At 35.2% G+C, this 20,437-nt stretch overlaps 1 protein-coding gene across 1 annotated transcript; it reads left to right on the top strand.

Moving 5' to 3' along the window:
- Nucleotides 1–802: 802 nt before the first annotated feature.
- LOC108903937 (transcription elongation regulator 1) lies at nucleotides 803–20,152 on the top strand. The gene is made up of 12 exons (XM_018706291.1): nucleotides 803–1,100; nucleotides 1,560–2,034; nucleotides 2,562–2,802; nucleotides 3,239–3,688; nucleotides 3,965–4,241; nucleotides 4,304–4,566; nucleotides 6,614–6,971; nucleotides 7,055–7,205; nucleotides 16,527–16,877; nucleotides 17,188–17,367; nucleotides 17,419–17,709; nucleotides 19,732–20,152. The coding sequence occupies exons 1-12, from the start codon at nucleotides 946–948 to the stop codon at nucleotides 20,029–20,031; spliced, it is 3,492 nt and encodes a 1,163-aa protein (XP_018561807.1). The 5' UTR covers nucleotides 803–945; the 3' UTR covers nucleotides 20,032–20,152.
- Nucleotides 20,153–20,437: the final 285 nt, after the last annotated feature.

Raw genomic sequence — 20,437 nt, 5'->3', positions numbered from 1 at the left:
CGGTAAATCACTGACTGCGAGTGGTTTTTTTGTTTTTTTCCCCCAAACAAAAATTGTAGCTACCTACGCCCATGAATACAAGGTGATAAAGTGGAAAAGGTATCACATTTATTGAAACATTACTGATATTTAACTTGAATTTTTTTTGGTCTAAATTGATCCAAAAGGGTTGGTGTTATAACGTAAACTTAAAAACATCCTGTATCTGTATACAATATGATATGTTATCTACAAATTTAAAATGGATTACCTGCTATTGCCAAAACACGATTTGCATAAATTATTTTATATTCTAACCGAAAACAAATTGACCTTACTGGTTTGTTACCTGCTAGTCCTTATAAGTCCTGCTACCTGTAATTATTAATCAATTTTTAATTAATTTTTTGTAATTTGCAGATTTCTTGTGACTAACAGTGTGTGACAGCACAAATTACGGAATAATTTGTTTCCGTAATCTGTGTGTGACAGTGTGGACTGAGAAATATAAGTATTAGTTAGAACAGATCTAAAAACTTAAATTTCATAATTTGCGAATTTCTTGGATATATGACATAACGTGATTGATAATATGCCTATCATAGATCTAATAATGGTGCCTATATCCATTGAAATTTAAACCTACTTTTGATGTGCGTATGCTCTAGCCGTATTGAAACATGTGGAACACACCCACCGATTATGTTTCTCTGTTACGGAATACACCTCCTGTTCCGAAGCAATCGTAAATACAGTGCATCCAACTGTCAACCATAAATGTAAACTCAAACTCAAAACTCCGCAATCCTCCACATCCCGCAAGCGCAACGTGAATCGCAAGCCGTAGTTGAAGGTTGAAGTTGATTTTGTTAATGGACGCTAGTTGTTTTAAGCGAAAATAATTGATGATAGTTGTCATTTAAGAATCATAGCATATATTTAAGTTGTACAAATAAAACTTCTACTATGACTGATGGAGAACTAATGGACTTCGGCAGTAATAAGGCCGATGGCCCCGATATGACTGAGGAAAACTTCGAGGAAGATGTCGGATTCGAAAATGATATCGATTTAAGTGGAAAAGACTTCTCCCAACGAGGCAGAGGCAGAGGCGGTTTCGGGTAGGTAATCTTTACTTTTACATATCGTATAAATGTTTACATTTTTTTTTCATTATTTAAGATATTAGGCCATGCATCGGCAGCATAAATAAATGATCGTGAATGATATTTACACGATATATGCACACCTTAGTTTTGCTTGTAAATGTATCTATTAAAAAATATGAAAGTTTTGTATGACATTTTAAATGTGACATGTGTAATTTTATGTTGATCAAAGAGCATAATCTTGCTTTGTCGTACTTATTGATAAACACTAATATTAACAAATATTTGAAGTATAATTGATCTCTTTTCATAGTTTTCCAGTTGATTAACAATTTATTTATAGAAGTAGGTAATATATGATATACGTGTCTGAAATAAGTAACGACTGTTGACATGAAATGAGGTAGTGTTTATTTCTGATGTGAAATTCATATAAGAAGCACAATTATTTAGTTATCCCGTACATTTTAGAATTAAACCGGGCCAGCAGAGAAGTTGGCCGGGTCCACCACCGGGAGGCCCAGGACCTCGTGGCGAGCATTCTAGGTTTCGAGGAAGAGGCTTTGGACCCGGTGGTCCCCCGCCACCTTTCGGAAGGGGAGGCAGAGGGGGACCACCAGGACAACCAATGTTTGGACGTGGAGGACCTCCAAGAAACCCCCCTCCTGGAGGATTCAATGGACCGCCAAATTTCAACGGACCAAACTGGGGTGGACCCCCAGGTCCTCTAGGCGGGCCTCCAAGTCTCATGGGGCCGGGAGGACCTGGTGGCCCTAATGGCCCACCAGGGGGACCTAATGGACCTCCGTTTGGACCGCCAGGTATGATGGGTGGTCCCCCAAATATGAATAGCGGGCCGCCGAATATGAGCGGTGGACCGCCTCAGATGAATCAGGGTAGCGGGCCTCCTGGACAGTTTCCCCCAACTAGCACAGGGCCCACTGGGGTGAGTAACAGATTTAGTAAACAACATATAACATTTTACGTTATTGAAATATTCAGAATGTGTGAAAATACCATTACCGTTCTTGTAAGCATAACATATTTTTCATTCATTCATGTTATCAGTCCTTTTAACTTTTTTATTTATGCAATTTTTATCTTTTTTTTTTCACTATAAGATTTATTTATTTTTACTTTTAGGTTTGTCATTTTTAAATTTTTATTTTTTCGTTGCTTTTTACTTATTTATTTACATTTTTAGTTTCTTTATAATTGTCAATGTTAATGCCACTTTTTTCTTGTAATTTATTATATTCCTCAAAGATTTTATAGGTTACTTGACATCACAAAAAAAAAGAACAGTTAAAAATTAAAAATGCTATGTATTTTTTAAATGACACAAAATATTCGAGATGCTGTAAATTTTTTTCAAAGATCAAGCATGTACTGTTTGCCCAAACCGTATTACTAAAAAATCTCCCAAAAGTGTTGAATGTTATTCCAGAGAATTGAAAAAATTATGCTTTATAGGGAATTGACCCGAACAGCGAAATCTGGGTAGAAACCAAAACGGCAGAAGGCAAGTCTTACTTTTATAATGCTCGTACTAGAGAAACGACATGGACTAAGCCAGAAGGCCCTAATGTGAAAGTAATCTCTCAGGATCAGGTGGAAGCCATGGCCCAAGCAGCGACGGGCGGATTGGCCCAGAACACTTCGACTGCCGCACAGGCTGCGCTGGCCCAGGCTAACGTAACAAATAAACAAGAAGGTAAATATTTTCACTGCGCAGATAACAAACAAAATTTGAAATTATCGGCCAATCAGCCAGTAGTTTTAGTAAAATTGCTGAAAAATGTATAAAGACCCATCCAGTAAAGCAGGAGAAAAAGAAACACTTCTGTGCGCATGCCGAGCAATTAACCACACTGGCCTTGACCTGTTATTGCATTGTAAACAGTTGATAAGTTGATTAATTGGGGTAATGCAGGGTCCACCTAAGTTTCACTTAATAATTGATAAGTTTACATGTCCTCAATTATTCTTATAATATACACAAATGGTCTCATACTTTGCAATAAGTAAAGATTATAACTTGTTTTGAAGATGATTTAAAAATCGGTAAAATTAGTTTTCAACTAAATAATAACAACTATCTAATAACTGTTTTGTTAGTGTTGTTTACTGTTTCTTTGCGACAATTCTAGACTCGGAGGAATCCAAACAGGAATCCCTGAAGCAACCGCCTCAGATGGCCACTGCCCCGACGCCGACTCAAATCCCCCCACCCCACAGTCTCCTCCAAGGCCCGCCTCCGGGCTTAAACCCGTTCGGACCACCCGGGCAATTCGCGGCACCGCCTTTCGGAATGCCCCCTCCAGGATTTCAAGGTGCGTGGCCCGGTCAACCCGGACCTGGTTGGCCCGGGGCGCCACCCGGCGCGCCTTGGGCTTTGCCTCCAGGTCTTATTCCAGGTATGCCAGGGGCAGCGGCGGCAATCGACGAGGCGGCAGTCATGTCCAAAATCGACCCGGAAATAATAGCCCGGGCATCGGAATGGTCGGAACACAAGGCCCCCGATGGGAGGTTTTACTATTATAACGCCAAGAAGGGGGAGTCGGTTTGGGAGAAGCCGCAGCCTCTAAAGGACTTGGAAAGTGAGTGACTTTAGGTTCTTTTTTTTTAATTAAAAATTTAATATTTTTCATGGTTGTTTGTGAAAATATTTTACTGTTTGCACAATTATCGACATTTTCTTATACGCTACACACACCAAACTTAAAAATTGGGTCATATAATAAAAATACCCGGTATGGCAGCTGTAAGTCAATTTCTTTTATGCGTCTTTAAAAAAAATATAGAAAATTCAAACTCGTCAAAATTAAATCAAGAAATAAACAGACTTTTTCGTTACCTATTTTGAATTATTCAAGCTGCGAAACTGGCGGCCGCGCAGGGTATATCGACAAGGCCGGGACTGGAACCGCAGCTCACGACGGGACCCGATACAGGTAAGGCAAATGTGGTGCAGATAGCGCCTGCCAATGGCGAAGTGACGAAGGAAGCGGTCGAGAAGGAGAACGAGGACAAGATCAAGAAGCTGCAGGAGGAGATCAAAAAGAAGAAGGAGGAAGAGGAGAAGGCGAAGGAGCTGAAGGCGCAGGATAAGTCCAGGCCCATCTCGAGCACGCCGGTGCCAGGCACGCCTTGGTAAGTTTAATCTTTGTGCCCCCAGCATTCCCACTATTGTCGTTTTTTAAAAAACTTTTCAGGTGTGTCGTTTGGACGGGGGATGGGAGAGTGTTCTTCTACAACCCTTCGTCGAGGACGTCCGTCTGGGAGAGACCCGATGAACTACTGAAACGTACCGACGTAGATAAAATGGTTTCCAACCCTCCCGACGCTCTCGGCAGTGTTAAGCCAGACATCACTAAGACACCACCTAAGAAGAGGACCTCGGACGACAGCGATAGCGACCAGGAGGAGACGCCAGCCAAGAAGGCTAGAAAGGAAGACCCTCAAACACCCACACCAAGTAAGTACCATAATTTTTTTTTAAATCCTAAAATAATCTTATTTATTCGTTACAAAATTTTTTCATACTATTTTCGAGACGAGCGTTGCGGTAAACACGAAATTTACTTAAGAATCAATCTGTAAATACATATTTCTAACCTTAAACTTAATATTTGTTTATTATAATTATTATTTTTAAATAAATTTGAATGCGCTGTAGTCAGATGTGTTGTATCTACTATAAAAGCCAGTGAAGTGTCGGTTTTTGTGTTTCCGGTTGTTAGTTCCCTGTTCTAAATTAATTATTATGTGTTGCTGTGTTTATGTGGATGGGAAGACTATGGCAACTTTAGTTTGACAGGTTGTTGACTAAATGTATGTTGTTGTACAGTCTTTTCGAAGTCAGTTGAACATGTATAAAAATGTCTAACAATAAAATTGAATGAGTTTCATAGGCGTCCCTAAAAAAGTTTTCTGCTTAAATTAAATTATCCGAATCACCAAATTCTGCATTGCTGCATTGCACTGCTAGGCAATTTGTCAACAACTGAAATTTATGGCCGGTCGCCCAGTGCGGCTGTATTTGTGCGCCGTTTGCCCGCACGCGCATTCTTCAACTGGTCGTATACATTTCTACCTCCATGTTTAATGCCGAGTTGCTGTGTAGCGACCGAACCTGATACATACTGCCTAGCTCTTTGGTCTTCAATTGAGATCGGAAGGACTATAACTAACTGTTTCCTTATTTTACAATAATTAGATAAGCGTTTGTTGGTTAAATTAATTTATTTTTTTGGGTAATTTAACAGATTTGCTTTTATAAATGGTGCAAAATTACATTTTAAATTAATTTTTCAATTGTTTTATTATAAATTTAAAATTGGAGTTGGGATTTCAGCATAATTTCATTTTTATTTACTTTTAGCTGCAGTTAGGGACTATTTTTAAAACTTGAATGTGTTACAGCATGTAGTAAATTTAACGATTTATGGGATTAAAGCGTCTTTTGCGAAAATGAAAAAATAGCTTTTGTATGAAATTTTGTTCATATGAAAATGATGACAGAAAAATTGTAGGGAATTTTTACCTAAAATTATTCTTTGTCATCATTTTTCATTATAAATTATGTCAAAATCGTTATTCATCTTGAAATAATTTCTGGGCGTCGAAGGTCTCATTTCTAACATTTCTAAAATTTTGTCCCTTAAATATGTTTATTTCAACCAATTTTTAATTAAAAAATTAAATAATTCTTTATATTCATGTTTGTGGAAAGGTAAATCATAGAACCTCACTACTCTGTTAGGTTTGAATTCTGTCACGAATTACGAATTTGTGAAAAAGCTGAAATCATTTAAACTTTTCCGGAAATTTGTCACTACCATCTTATTTCCCATAAAAACGAGTTTCGTCGAGCTTATTCTAAATAATTTTCTTGACACATGACCTGGCAAACTTGTAATTTGTTTATGCAAAAGTATAAAGTGTAACCTTCCAAGGTTTTCAAAGTACTTCATTAAAAAAAAGTAATATTTCTGTAAAAATTTGTGATTTTGAAAAATAACTAACTAGACTCATTTACATTTATAGATTTTATATACAGTGTGATTCATAAACGGTGATCAAAAATGACACCTCATATTCTTTGGTGCATTTTAAGGGCAGTCTTTCCTATAAAGTTTTTTCTAGGACGCTTTGTTAAAAAGATATAGGGTGTTAAACTTAGAAAAATATTATTAATTTTTTTAAATAATTAAAAACTACTAAGTGAAATATGTAATTTGAAATTTGGCACATGTATGTAAACATTGACCAAAATCTGAGGCTTTATCTAAAATTTAGATGTTCCAGTGGAGGAGATACAGGGTATCGCTGGCATATTTTTGTAAATAAAATAGTACGCCACTGCTTTACGGTAACAATTATGATATTTTCGGATTCGTCTTTCAATTTTCTATTCTCTTTAATTGGTACCATTGATCTCGTCATTTCATGGATGTCGTCTCACTCCAGACCACGCAGATCATTCGTAGCGAAATTAACGCACGCTAAAATATTTTCCTCAGGTGCAAACGGAACGCCCACGTCTGCCAAGAAAATCGACATCGGAAAGGAGGCGGCCATAGAGGCCGAAGTGCGGGCAGCCAAAGAGAGGGCCGTCATACCTCTTGACACCAGAATAAAACTGTTCAAAGAGATGCTGGCCGAGAAGCAGGTCTCGGCTTTCAGTACCTGGGAAAAAGAGTTGCACAAGATCGTGTTCGATCCGAGGTACCTCCTGTTGACGTCCAAGGAACGGAAGCAGGTGTTCGAGAAGTACGTGAAGGAGAGGGCCGAGGAGGAACGGAGGGAGAAGAGGAATAAGTTGAGAGAGAAGAAGGACGCTTTCCGGAAGTTACTTGGCGAGTCGCATTTGCACGGCAAGTAAGTAATTACTGAAAACTCTATTGGCACGAAATCTGGTAAGCGAGGGGGTCACCGTGTAGCGAAATTTTTCCTTTCCGCAGGTCTTCGTTTAGCGATTTCGCCCAGAAGTACGCGAAAGACGAGCGTTTCAAGGGGGTGGAGAAGATGCGGGAGCGCGAGAGCCTGTTCAACGAGTACCTGATCGAGGTGAGGAAGAGGGAGAAGGAGGAGAAGAACCAGCGACGGGAGATGGTAAGTGAGATTTGCTTGTTGGAACACGCTGATTTTAATGCATATGAAACAGGCAACACGTGTTCTGTTTGGGACGACAGTGTTGCCTGTTGCATTTCATTAAAACACATTCGAATTGGACGTAGCGATTCGAGTTGTTCATTTACGTTTTGCACGACGTAAAAATAATTAAATTGTTAATAGTTCAGCTTAAAAAAAAACGATCAATTGTCATTTATGTGTAGCGAAATTTGTGAAGGGCCTGTTATTGTTCCTTGAGGCACCCTTTTATTGTCGAATTCCAATGGGAGTTTAAAGAGTTGTAAATGAACATTTCTGTATTGGAAACGAAGGAAAATGTAAATGGGGATTCGAATTGTTAACGTCACGACAATTTCTTTCTTATTCAGGATTTGAGTGCATAATAAAAAATAATAATCGTAGGGTTTTCAGCATTACTCGGTATGTAGTTGTTATCTGATATTTTATGGCATTATTTAATTTGTTCCATTGTAAGAAATGTGATTTTTTTTTTCTTAGATTTAGGACAGAGTTTAAGTACTAGTTGTCAAAGACTTAATTTTACGCGATTGCAACATATTCAAAGTATCCGAAGTTCCCGGGACAGTTTTTTTTCTATACCGCATAAAAAAATTGACGAAAAACTGTCCTCCGTTCCTTCGGAATATGCCTCATTGTACCTGTTTATAATTTGCTAGGTAAATTTGGTAATGGTAAGTAGTTGAGGTTTTATTTGGATTGTATAAATGGTCACTCATACTTTAAGGTAAGTAAAAAAATATTCTATATTAATTTAAATTTTAATTTCAGCTTGAGGGTCTACAAAACAAAAAAAAAAAACATTTGAAAACAGAAATTTTCTGCTGATCCATCAGATTAAAATCGGTCAAAAAATCATACTATCGATCGGAATTGATCAAGGTTAAAACAGTTTTACATTTATCAAATTTTGATCCAGTAAACTGATGTAATAAAATTACCCAGTACAGCAGCTGTAAGAGTCCAGTTCGCCGCGGTTTTGTAGTAATGGTCACATGGGTACATGTTTCTGCCAAAATAATTGAAATGTGTTCATTATCAGATTGAACAAAAGATTCGGTAACACAATTAGTCCATACGGTATCTGTTTCAAAAAGTCAATAATTGGGTGAGATTTTTGGCTTTTTGGCTTTCAAATATTACTAGAAATGAAAATTTTTCTATGCACATAAAAAAAAACGTGGGCTTAACTTTTGGCGGCACAATATGTTAAAAAAATTCGAAAAATGTCATATTTTTCTTATTAAATTATGTATTTTTTGAAGTTATTTTAGGCGAAAATGGAAGAGGAAAAAATTACTTTAAAATGTGTTTAATGTTATTTATGCAAGCGAGAAATTCAAGAAAATCGTAAGGGTAGTGGTGGTGGGGGTAGCAGAGCGTAGCCGCTTCGGCCTGCTCGAAATTGAATTGGAATACCAAAGGTATTTTTCGAAAAATTATCCCAGTACATTTAGTTTAAATGACGGTTAATTTTGATGGGCTTTAACTACATAACTAATTGACCAATCGATCTGTTTTTTTTTTTAAAGAAGCGTCTTTCCAATAACTTAAAATCTGCTTTAAAAAATTAGATTTGATTGAATATTCACAAAGTTATTCTAATTGTTTATAAGTACAAAAATTCGACCATGTTTAAACAAGCGCCAGAGCTCTCCTAATTGACAGATCCGAATTTTTCAAAAAGCGTTCGAACGCTTGAGAGCTCTTCTATATGTGATTAAATTTTCAAGTATCTAAGGCGCTTGGTTTTTGCTGTGCAAAATTTTGAAAATTTGCAAAATTTGTTTCAAAATTTGGATTTCAAAATTACAGTTGAACTCGCTTATAACGAGCAGGGGATATAACGAGCACTTGGTTATAATGAACAAATTGAAATGTCCCTTCCGAATTCCCTATGTAACATGTGTATTTTTGTTCGGCTATAACGAACTCGTATATAACAAGGGCTTGGCTATTACGAGCTTTGATTTTGGTCCCGCGCAACAGTGATCTCAGCTATAATGAGTTATCGTAAACAGTGAGCTCGGCTGTAACCAGTTATCGTAGAAGCACATGACATCAAATGAACGCAAAAACTTGTTATGACTAGTAGAAATAACAACATATCCGATTTTGACGTCTTTGACTTAGTTCAGTACGACATGGTAGACGAAAATCTCGAAGTGGCTGAATTCCCAAATGAAATTCAAATTACACAATTAGCGATTAACCCATCAATAGATGAAGAAAGTGATGAAGAAGAGACGGGAAGCGATGAGGTTACAGTTGTTTCGACACATTAAGCCATCTCTGCGTTAAAAACCATAGTATCATACGTCGAATTCAAATATCCGGAAAACGAGCAGTTCTTAAATGCCGCTGATCGGTTGCAAAGAAATATCAGTCAGAAGATATTAAGCAAAAGAGTGGTGCAGAAAAATATTACAGAATTTTTTCGTTAATAATAAATACTATGTAATGTAACTTACCTACAGTTATGCGTATCTATGTTATGTAGATAAATAATATTATATGTTTGAAAATAAAAATACAAGTGCAATGCAGCTATAATTATGTATCCAATAATTTTCAGCATAGTTGGCGACGGCGATGTCTATAACGAGCACTCGCGTATAACGAGCAAATTTTGCGTTCCCGTGAATGCTCGCTATAATCGAGTTTTACTCTATGTAAAATCTATCGAACCGGTTTTGATGAAATTTCGTGTGATGATTCTACATAAAATGAGGTTTTCTTGAGCCAAGTACAGTGCAACCTCCATCATCCGAACTAATTATTGTAAGGTCTTGTTCAGTTAATCAATTTGTTCGGATAATCAAATTTAAAATTAAAACAGTTATTTTTCTAAAAACCTTTTTTAATACTTCAAGTTTGTAATTATAATATGGAAAAACATATACAAAAAAAAAATAAAGACATAAACACTTATTAAACTACATATTAAAGTATGTATACATAAATATATGTACAAAAAAAAAGTTAATAAACTACATACTTAAACATATTTTATTTAAAAAAATCCGTTATTTTTCTTTGTGAAAGGGATTTACTTTCTAATTTTCTGGCTTTAATCTTCATCTCCTTTTAAAGAAATATGTTGTGAGACGTTTCGCCATTATCACTGGCCCACGTTATACATTTGTCAAAACATTGCACGGCTTCTCCATGAGTTATTTTGTTGTCGGCAGCTCCTTCGGTCTCATTTTCTTCTTCGGCTATTTCCACATTCTCTATATTGTGCAAGATGTCATTGTCAGTCATTAAATCTATCACATCTTCCACCGCGATTGAGCCGGGCGAGACGAAAACCTAGTCGCACACGCAAGCGCGGCAGCAAATTTCGCATATCACCCGAGCTCCGCGGCCATCCAGTTCGGATAAACGAGGCTCGTTCGGATAATATCTTGCGTTTTTTTCCGTTCGGTTAAGTGGATATTCGGATAAAGGCCTGTTTGGATAATGGAGGTTACACTGTATAAAGGTCCTATACCCAATTTAAAGACACCAAAAAATTCCCTAAAATGTAATGTTTTTTAACCCCATTTTTGGCGATTTTTTCGATTTTTACAATAATGATCATGATTCATTCGATTTGTAACTAGTCAAATTTTATAAAAAATTTAATTACACTTTTTTTTCTCTTCCATTTTCGCCTAAAATTAACTCTTGAAAAGATACATAATTAAATAGGCAGAAAAATATGACATTTTTTGAATTTTTTTAATATATTGTGCCGCCAAAAGTTAAGCCCACATTTTTTTTTATGTGCATAGAAGAATTTTCATTTCTAGTGATATTTGAAAGCCAAAAAGCCAAAAATCTCCGTGGATATACGATTCACCCAAACCAAAACAGATACCGCCTAGTCTAAATAAAAATACCCGGTACAGCAACTGTAAGGGTCTAGTTCTTTTATGTGTGATTTTCATCGTTTACATTGACAAGTCCTATAAAAATGTTTCATAAAAACATTTTATTATTGCTTTATTACAATACAGTGAAGAAACCTTTTAATATTATTTATTAACCTATTAAGCATAGTCTCAACAAGGCGTTTTCAATTTTTTTAGATGGAGAAACGAAATGTAAGTCTGTCCATGATGCAGGCACCATTCCTGCCTTGTTTTATTTACACAGTGATATAATAATAATAACTTAAATATTTATGGACACATAAAATTTATCTTTATTTGAAATGGAATTATTTCTCAAATAACTCGACAACAAAAAAAGATATCGAACCCGATACTGAACGAATATTGAACAATATCGATATTTGGCGTCAAAATGTAGCTGTTTTTCTTCAAACTAACATATAAAAGTTTTATCCTGCTATTTCACTTTTTTGAAAAAACCTAAAACAATCTAAACTTGGATAAATAGCGCCAATAAATAACAAATTCGGCTATACCTACCATTTAAACAACACTCATTGGAAATTTTAAACTTATGCTATATTCATCAATTTTTTTGTGCTGAATTCATTTATGTAAAGAAAACTATAGCTTTGCATTTTTAATTTTTGAGAAAAATCTATAAAACGGCATTCTTTTAAAATAACGCCATCTATAGATTTCCGTATTGAGGTAAATGACATTACGCATTCACCACGCGATAAAGCATGAAAGGACCTTTTATAGCGATAACACTATGTTGAGCGAATCCTTAAAAAAATTTTTCTGATCAGAAATTAGGGGCTTTCCCCACCCTTTCTGTCGAGCGACAGAACAAAATGCCAATAACAAAAGTTATGCGCAATGAATCCGGCTATCCATATGTGTACTATTTAATATACCTGGACATTTTTAAGAAAAATTCAACTCTGGTTTGATATGTAGATTGCGCCCCCTAGCGACCTAGCTATGAACTTGAAAACTATTTCCATCCATTTCTCTTGGTCGATTTATTCAATGAAATTTTTTTCCCGGAGCTCTAAGGCCTATACTTTTCCTAATATCGTACCTCGCCGACCTTAGTGGGACACCCTGTACATGATCAGTTTATTGAGTCAAAAATTTGTAAAAGTTGGAACAGTTTTTACGGATGTTGTCTCCATTCTACACTGCCATAGTTACTTTTCTGCTTGTTATCTATTTTGCTAAACTATTTTTAATATAACTTATTTTTACTTGCTTGTTTTCCGATAAATCTGCAATTAGTAACCTTTTTGATTTAGATTTTTTTTTAAACATCCAAGTATAAAGTTTTTAAATAGTGCAGGTTATTTTTCGTTGTTTATACTGCATATTTGACACTCGCTGAAAAAGGGAAAACACTATGTACCTTGTTCACAAATGAAAGGGTATATCTGCTGAGGCAGCGAATTTTGAAGTACAAGCATTGAGTATTTCTCACCTAATACTACAATGCACTGGTATAGTAATAACTAATACCAATTCAAAGTAATCGTTACCACAGCAAATATTCCTTTTGATTTATATAAACCTTATTTCTTTAGATTGACATTTAGAATTAATGTAAAATGTATTATGCCATTAAGTCTTTGCACAACATATTTACTAAGTGCAACCTATCTTTGTTTTCGTCATGCCTATGCTTTTATAAATAGCTTTGTATGTGCTAGTTTACAAACATACGATACGGGTCGACACTTTTTCCATACAAAAAGAATGACAGCAGAAAAAAGCCATTTTTTTAAGACTGACAGAGGCCACAGGGAAAATCCTAAAAATATTCTAAAAATATCCAAGTACTCGTCATGAAAAATGAAAATGAGCATTATTTTCAGTGTTTTGAAAATTTTCCAAAATCACCCTTATTTAGGGGTTGAATAGACAAAAAAGTGAACAAATTAAGAATCATCAACAGTTGTAAAACCCCAAATATTTCTATGTTGTTATCAAAATAATATTATGAACGTGAAAATATCTAATTTATTATTTGATACGGTTTTGTCTGGATTGAAAATCAACCCATAATATCCCTAAAGGGGTGAAATCATTCCCTAAGCGCCTAAAAATGCAAAAAATATATTAAAAGTTATAATTTTTTTCTTTTTCTTTTATATGTGATAATTGAACCGTTAATAACCGACAATCACTAGATCCGCAGGAAAATACCCCTAAATGAGGGTAAAACCACCCCTAAATTCAACCATCACCTTAAAAGTACATAAAATAATTATAATGCATGAAAAAATAATGTTTCGAAATACATTCATTAGAATAATTTATACACAAGTACTCCCATATCAATCATTTTCAAAAATAATCATCCCTCTCAAGGGATAAAATCATCCCCCAAATATACAAAAATTGTAAATAATATGAAAAAATATTATTTTGATAACAGAAATATTTGAAGTTTCACAACTGTTGATGATTCTTAATTTGTTCACTTTTTTTTGTCTTTTCAAACTAAATAGGGGTGATTTTTGAAAATTTTCGAAAAACTGAAAGTGTTGCTCATTTTCATTTTTCATGACGATTTTTTGGATATTTTTAGGATTTTTCCTGTCGCCTCTTGTCAGTCTCAAAAACAAGCGGATTTTGCGGTCACTCTTTAAATAGTCGAGAGACCAAAAATATTCTGATATACAAGGTGCTTGGAAATTAGTTAGAAATGTTTTACCGGCACATGCTACACTTGAAAATAAGAGAAAACGTTTATTTCTTAACAAGCCCATTAACTACAGTCCTTTAAAGTTGTCTATCTCTGAAACTGATTGTGAGTATTGTTATATAGTGAATCTAGGTTAAAAATAAATTTTTGCCAAGGATTTTGTAGATGTTTCTCTAATTTTTTCATCAAAATAAATTTAGAAATTAAGTTCTCCTGAAGCAAATTATTAATGATTTTATTTGACAAAAATATATAAGTGAGTTTTTTAGGAAATAGTCTGATAAAAAATTTTTGTTTGCAATCTGAGGATAAAAAGTATATAAAGTTTATTATACAGGATGTTAGAAGTTTGACTGCCTTAATTTTAACAGACGATAGAATACATTAAAATAAACAAAAAAATCTTATATGACATGGGTCCTAAACTCGACCATTTCCAGGAAAACAAATATCAAAATCTCCAACTTGATGTACAAAAGTTCGATTAATTAAGGAATATTGACATAACCGCGTGCATAGAATACCATAAAATACAATGTATTACTTTTTTGAACTTCTTCACACTTAATTCCAAAAAATAATTAACATAATAAATTTAAAATTCGATAAAATTCCTATCGAGCAATGTGACAACGACGCGGCAGTTTATTAACATAAGGTACTAAGGTGTCCAGCAACCACCAATACACAATTCAGTTGGTATATGGAATTGAACAGTGTCTGAGTGTTTTTTGCGTATCACTACTTTTTTTGAGGTGTTTTCCAGCGTGTGCGCGAAAATTGGATTCGAAGGTGTCGTGCATGCATCGAAAATGGTGGTGGACATTTTGAGCATATGTTTCAATTTGTTTTGTACTTGTGCATTTAAAAATTACTGAATTTTGCTTTTTTGGTAAGTACCTAAATTATTTTTAATACATATGATTATTTGGATGACGCAAATCTCTGGGTACTTTAATTACATATTTTTCAAATTCATAATTTGATTAAATGTTAAGTTCTGTTTTAAGGGATTCGTAATTACTAAAATTCGAGCTAAAATTTGAGCACAACACTATTTTCGTACTACAAAATCGATACATTTTATTTTATTTATTTAAAAACTGGAAAACAATTGTATTGAAATTTACTAAATGATTCACAATAATAGTTGTTTACATTTTTTCCGTAGGACAAGTCTGCCGTGTGCACACGTCGTATGCACCAGTTGTGTAGCGTTAGGTTAAGCGCTGTTATCACGTCACTCGCCAATATAAATACTTGCTGTATTTTGAAAACTGTTAATATACAACTTTTTTGTTCATTTATGATTACTCTATCTCATGCTGAAGCAATGGTAGTCAAACTTCTTACACCCTGTATAATTTTCTACACTTTACTGGTTCTCCTTAACTTTGTATTTGCTTAAGTAGCTGTGCAATCTCCTTGGAATGCCCCTGATTTTAAAATTTACTTATATGTTCTTTTTATTATCTGCAACATTTTCCTCTCAACAACAACTCATTTTTAAGGAGGTCTAGTGCGATAAAAGCCATTTTTTATACCTATGCTCATACAAACTTTTTCTATAACTTTCGGTCGTAAGACGCAATGGTAAAGTTTTTAAGATTTTTCGAAATATCCGTAAAACAACTTTCAAGGGCTCACCTTTAAGGAGCCCTAGCCACATAGAGGGCATTTTTCTGCTTATCATTAGCACGAAGGTAAAGTTTTGAAGTTTTTTGAAGATATCTGAAAAAATAACTGACAAGGGCTCACCTTCAAGGAGCCCTAGCCTCATAGAAAACATTTTTCTACATATGCTTATGCCAGCGTTTTCTATAACTTTCAGTCGTAGACATAACGGTAAAACATTGCAAGCTAATTTTGTATTTCATTCCAATTTTCGATGGGATGGATTACCAGGAATTAGATAGATTGCAGTTAGGCTTAGTACATAGTGAATATTATTGCATTAAGAAACAAACATGTATGACAAAATTGTAAATCATAAGTCTCTTATCTAGCTTCATTACTTTTTCAAGAGGTGTGGTGCGAGGCTCGTGTGTTGTTTCATCCAGTAAGGAAGGCTCGGGTCATCGCGTGAACGAGGTCATCCCATGTGTCAATGTCACTCGCCGCTCCTTGTCACCAATGGGGCTTATTTTTATTTGACGGTACTAAAACCTACAAGTTAGTTGTTCCTCAAAATGAAAACTATATAAGTATTGTATTCATTCAGATCAGATACCTTTTTCTCTCTCTCTCTTTAAGTAAACCTCAGTCAGTAACAGATTTTGAGAAAGTTTAGAGTCATTTTTGAGTGCAATAGAGATTATAAAACAACTGAGTGTGTATATATAAAGATATAACCTTTGTTTTCAGCTATTTTTTTTTTTACTAGGATTGGGGTGCATTTTCCCAGGATGTCCAATTTTATTGTGTCACTACAGCAAATCTGTACATATTTCTGTGAAAATAACACTAATTTCATTAAATCAACAGAAATGTGTTTAACTAGTACCTACTAATGAACTTTATTTCAGCTGTGTTAACAAGACTTCTTAGCTGTTAAGTATATAATAACCAAAAATTCCTTTCAGGTAGAGACGAACGCGCCAGCCAGCCTTTTTTCAACTCTGACTTAACATATTAAGATAATTTTAACGTCTGTTCCACAGTAACCCACCGAATATAAATTGTACGAATGTTTTGCAGGTAAAGAAAGACTTTATCGCTATGCTTCGCGAACATTCTGACATTGACCGCCATTCCCACTGGTCAGACGTCAAACGTAAGGTTGACTCTGACGCCCGGTACAAGGCAGTCGAATCGCACGGCCTCAGAGAGGACTGGTTCAGGGAGTACTGCAAGATCCTCAAGGAGGAGAAGAAGAGGGCGAAAGAGAAGGACCGTGAGCACCGCCGCGAGAAGGAGAAGCACAAGAAGAAGGACAAGGACAGGGACCGCCACCATTCCAAGGAGAAGAAGGAGAAGGAACGCGAGAAGGAGAGGGAGGAGTCCAAGATAGAGGAGGAGGAGGAAGAGGCATCTGGAAGGGAGGTGGAGGTGAGTTTTTTGCTTTTGTATTCCAGTGTTTCCGAGATATTTAAGAAAAAGGTCAATTGGGTCAAAATTTGGCAATTTTGCCGGCCATTCTGGAATATTTGGGGATGTTTTTTAGAATCTATTAGGAATTTTTCATGTATCTCATAGCCCTTTTATTACATAACTATTGGTCTGATTTTCATTTAATTCATTTACTCGGCTAGTAAGTATGGATGTGTTAGATAAAATTGTGATGCGAAAGTGTAACAGTGACAATATTTACGCCTCAAGAATTTAAGAGGTGTTTTTTAATAATTATTGTTAATTTTAGGAACCTGAAAAAGGCGAAACAGATGACGAAAAAGCTCAGGATAAGAGAGAGAAGGACAGACAGGCCCGAGCCGAGGCCAGTCTGAGAGAAAGAGAAAAGGAGGTGCAAAGGACCCTTGCCACCCACATGAGGGACAGAGATAAGGAGAGAGAGCAGCATAAAAGGGACGAAGCCATTCAGGTGAGTTAAGGAGTTGTCTTGGTTTGCAGGGATATATCTTCTTTGTTTTAGCACTTCAATGCCTTGCTGTCGGACTTGGTGAGAAATTCCGACCTGAGCTGGAGGGAGGTGAAGAGAATATTGAGGAAGGACCACAGGTGGGACCTGGCCGACAGCCTGGGGAGGGAGGACAAAGAGAAATTATTCAACGAACATATCGAGCAGCTGATCAAGAGGAAACGGCAGAACTTCCGGGAACTGTTGGACGAGACCCCCGAGGTGTCCTTGGTCAGCAGCTGGAAGGAGATCAAGAAGATCATCAGGGACGATCCTAGGTATTCCAAGTTTGCCTCCAGCGAAAGGGTGAGTCGAAAATTACAGTATTCTTTCGGTAAATCATTATTTATTGTTCAGCTGAGGAGGTTTTATCATTTTTGTTCAACGTTTATTGCTCTGATTTCTTTCTTTGCTCTAAAATTGTTTTTAATCTTTTTTATCAATTTCCGTTCATGTATTTTTCGTTTTTTCATGATTTATGTTGTAATAAAGGTAATAGGTCATTCCCGTAAATGAAAAAGAACATTTTTAAATGTTTCGACATTTTTTGTTTAAATTATACTTGGATTAGCCTAAAAAAATTAAACCCCCTTTGCTGGTTATAAAAACATCTACGAAGTAAAAAAAAATCCTTGAAACTCAAAGAAAAATCCTCAAATTGTCAGCAAAGTAAAATTTCTGGACCCGCATAATATTCCATGATGTAACCAGTTTGCGATGTCATTAAAAAAAAACGCATTTGTAATTCCTTGAATAAATAATGCAATTTCGTGTTTATTACGCTGGATGTGTTATGAATTAAAATAGAAGCCTGCAAACTTATTAGTTACTATAGTAGGATCGTATTCGGTGCAAAGTAGAGCAAAATACTGTCGGCCTTTTATCAAAGCAAAAGGAATTTTTGTAGGAACAAGGGTGCCAGACGTGAACTGATCCCTACATAATGCATAAAGAAATTATTCAATTTCTAAACCCCTTAAAACCGTACTGCACTGGATCCCTTGACAGGCAATGATTTATTACTTTGCATCGAATATGATCCTACTGTAGTTGACCTGACAGACATCCTGTCCAAATTTCAATAAATTTGTTTGTGATAAGCACAATCAGTTGTTCCCTAATTTTCCAATTCCAGGCAACTTTTCAAATTTTTCCTTCCTTAAAAACCTTACCTGGAATGTTTTTGAAGCGATAAATCTGATTGCGACTTCAGAATTGCTCCATTACATCATGTAACCTGAAAGTGCGAAAGATGCAATTTTTCGCTTATTATTGGAGGTTATGTTACATCACGAGGTAATTTTTCTCCACAAAACTCGTGAAGAAAGTGTTATGGAGTCTTTCAAATATTTCTTTTCCTCATCGAAATCGGATTCAGTGCGTCGAAAATTTTATAGTCTAGTTTTCCGTTTAGAAAGTTACATTTCGCCATTCTGCGTAATCGTTAGGGTGGTCCAAAAAAAACGAATATTTTTTTTTCGTGTCTTGTCGAAAGATGTTAGTTTATCACGTTTTAAGAGTCCCCTCAAATAATCAGCTCAAAATTAGAGGTTGCTCAAGATTTTTAAAAATTTCTAAAATCATCAAAATTTGATTATTTTTTAAAAATTTTTTTTCTCGTTATTTTATCATTTTCTAAGTTGGAAAAAATGTCGATTCTGAATATTTCAAATCGATATTTTAATTTCTAAAGGTCACTCATAATTATTTTAATTTTCAAAGTAGTGTATCTACTACAATATTTTCGAGTGACCTCTAAAAATAAATATCAACGAACTAATAATTCTTTTATTGAATTTGATGAACAAAAGAATAGAAATAAATCACGAGACACTTAAAAAATTTCTTGAGGCAATATTTACTACCGCACTGTATTAAATATTTATAATTTTAAAATTTTTTAAATCTATGTGTCGTGATTTATTTCTACTCTTTTGTTCATCAAATTCAATAAAAAAATTATTAGTTCGTTGATATTTATCTTTTAGAGGTCGCTCAAAAACATTTTAGGTCACTACATTGAAAGTTAAAATAATTATGAGTGACCTTTAGAAATTAAAATATCGATTTAAAATTTTCAGAATCGATATTTTTTTCAACCTAGAAAATGATAAAATAAAGAGAAAAAAATTATAAAAAAAATATTTGACGATTTTGGAAATTTTTAAAAATGTTGAGCGACCTCTAAGAAATTTTTTTTGAGCTGATTCTTTGAGGGGGCTCTTAAAACATAATAAACTAACATATTTTCACAAGAGACACGAAAAAAAATACTCATTTTTTTTTGGGCCACCCTAGTTATTGTAATAAAAATACTCTTTTTTTTAGTGCGAGCGGGAGTTCAAAGACTATTTGAAAGATAAGCTGATCACCGCCAAGGGCCAGTTCAAAGAACTCCTGCAGGAGACCAAACTGATCACGCATAAGTCCCTGCAGACCCTAAGGGAGAACCAGGGACACATGCAGGAGATCGAGGACATCCTGAAGAACGACAAACGTTACTTGGTCCTGGACCACATCCCGGAGGAGCGGACGCAGTTGATCCTGAACTACCTGGAGGAGTTGGATAGAAGAGGCCCGCCTCCGCCTCCGACGGCGAGCGAACCAAATAGGAGATCTATCAAATAGGCTTTTATAATTCAATAGTTTCCAAGTGCACGTTTATTTTTTATTGATTGATTTTTAATTTGGTACGCGTTTGTATGAATGGAGATATCAATATTGTGTATAATAAAGGGTTGAAAACACAGTTTTCGTAGTTTTTTTTTAAACGTTTTTTTATTTCAGTGCTTCTGTGGGAAACGAATGTCGGAAACGGAAAGGTAGGAAAAAATTGTTTTTTTTTTGCAAGTGATGAAAAATATTCCTATTAAAACAAATACATCCATTGTATTCAAATTTCTTTATTTTTTATTTTAATCATGAATAGCCACTTAGACATCAATGGTTTATGCGGTAGGGGGCTTGTATATTATTATTATACGGTGCCTTTGTAAAATGTCCAAGTCCCACATGACCGCGACTTTTAGGCAAC

The sequence above is a fragment of the Anoplophora glabripennis genome, unplaced genomic scaffold, assembly GCF_000390285.2.
Source record: "Anoplophora glabripennis isolate ALB-LARVAE unplaced genomic scaffold, Agla_2.0 scaffold10, whole genome shotgun sequence".
Lineage (NCBI taxonomy): Eukaryota > Metazoa > Arthropoda > Insecta > Coleoptera > Cerambycidae > Anoplophora > Anoplophora glabripennis.
Note: the sequence above shows the minus strand (reverse complement) of the source record. Positions and strands in the feature narration are given on the sequence as shown.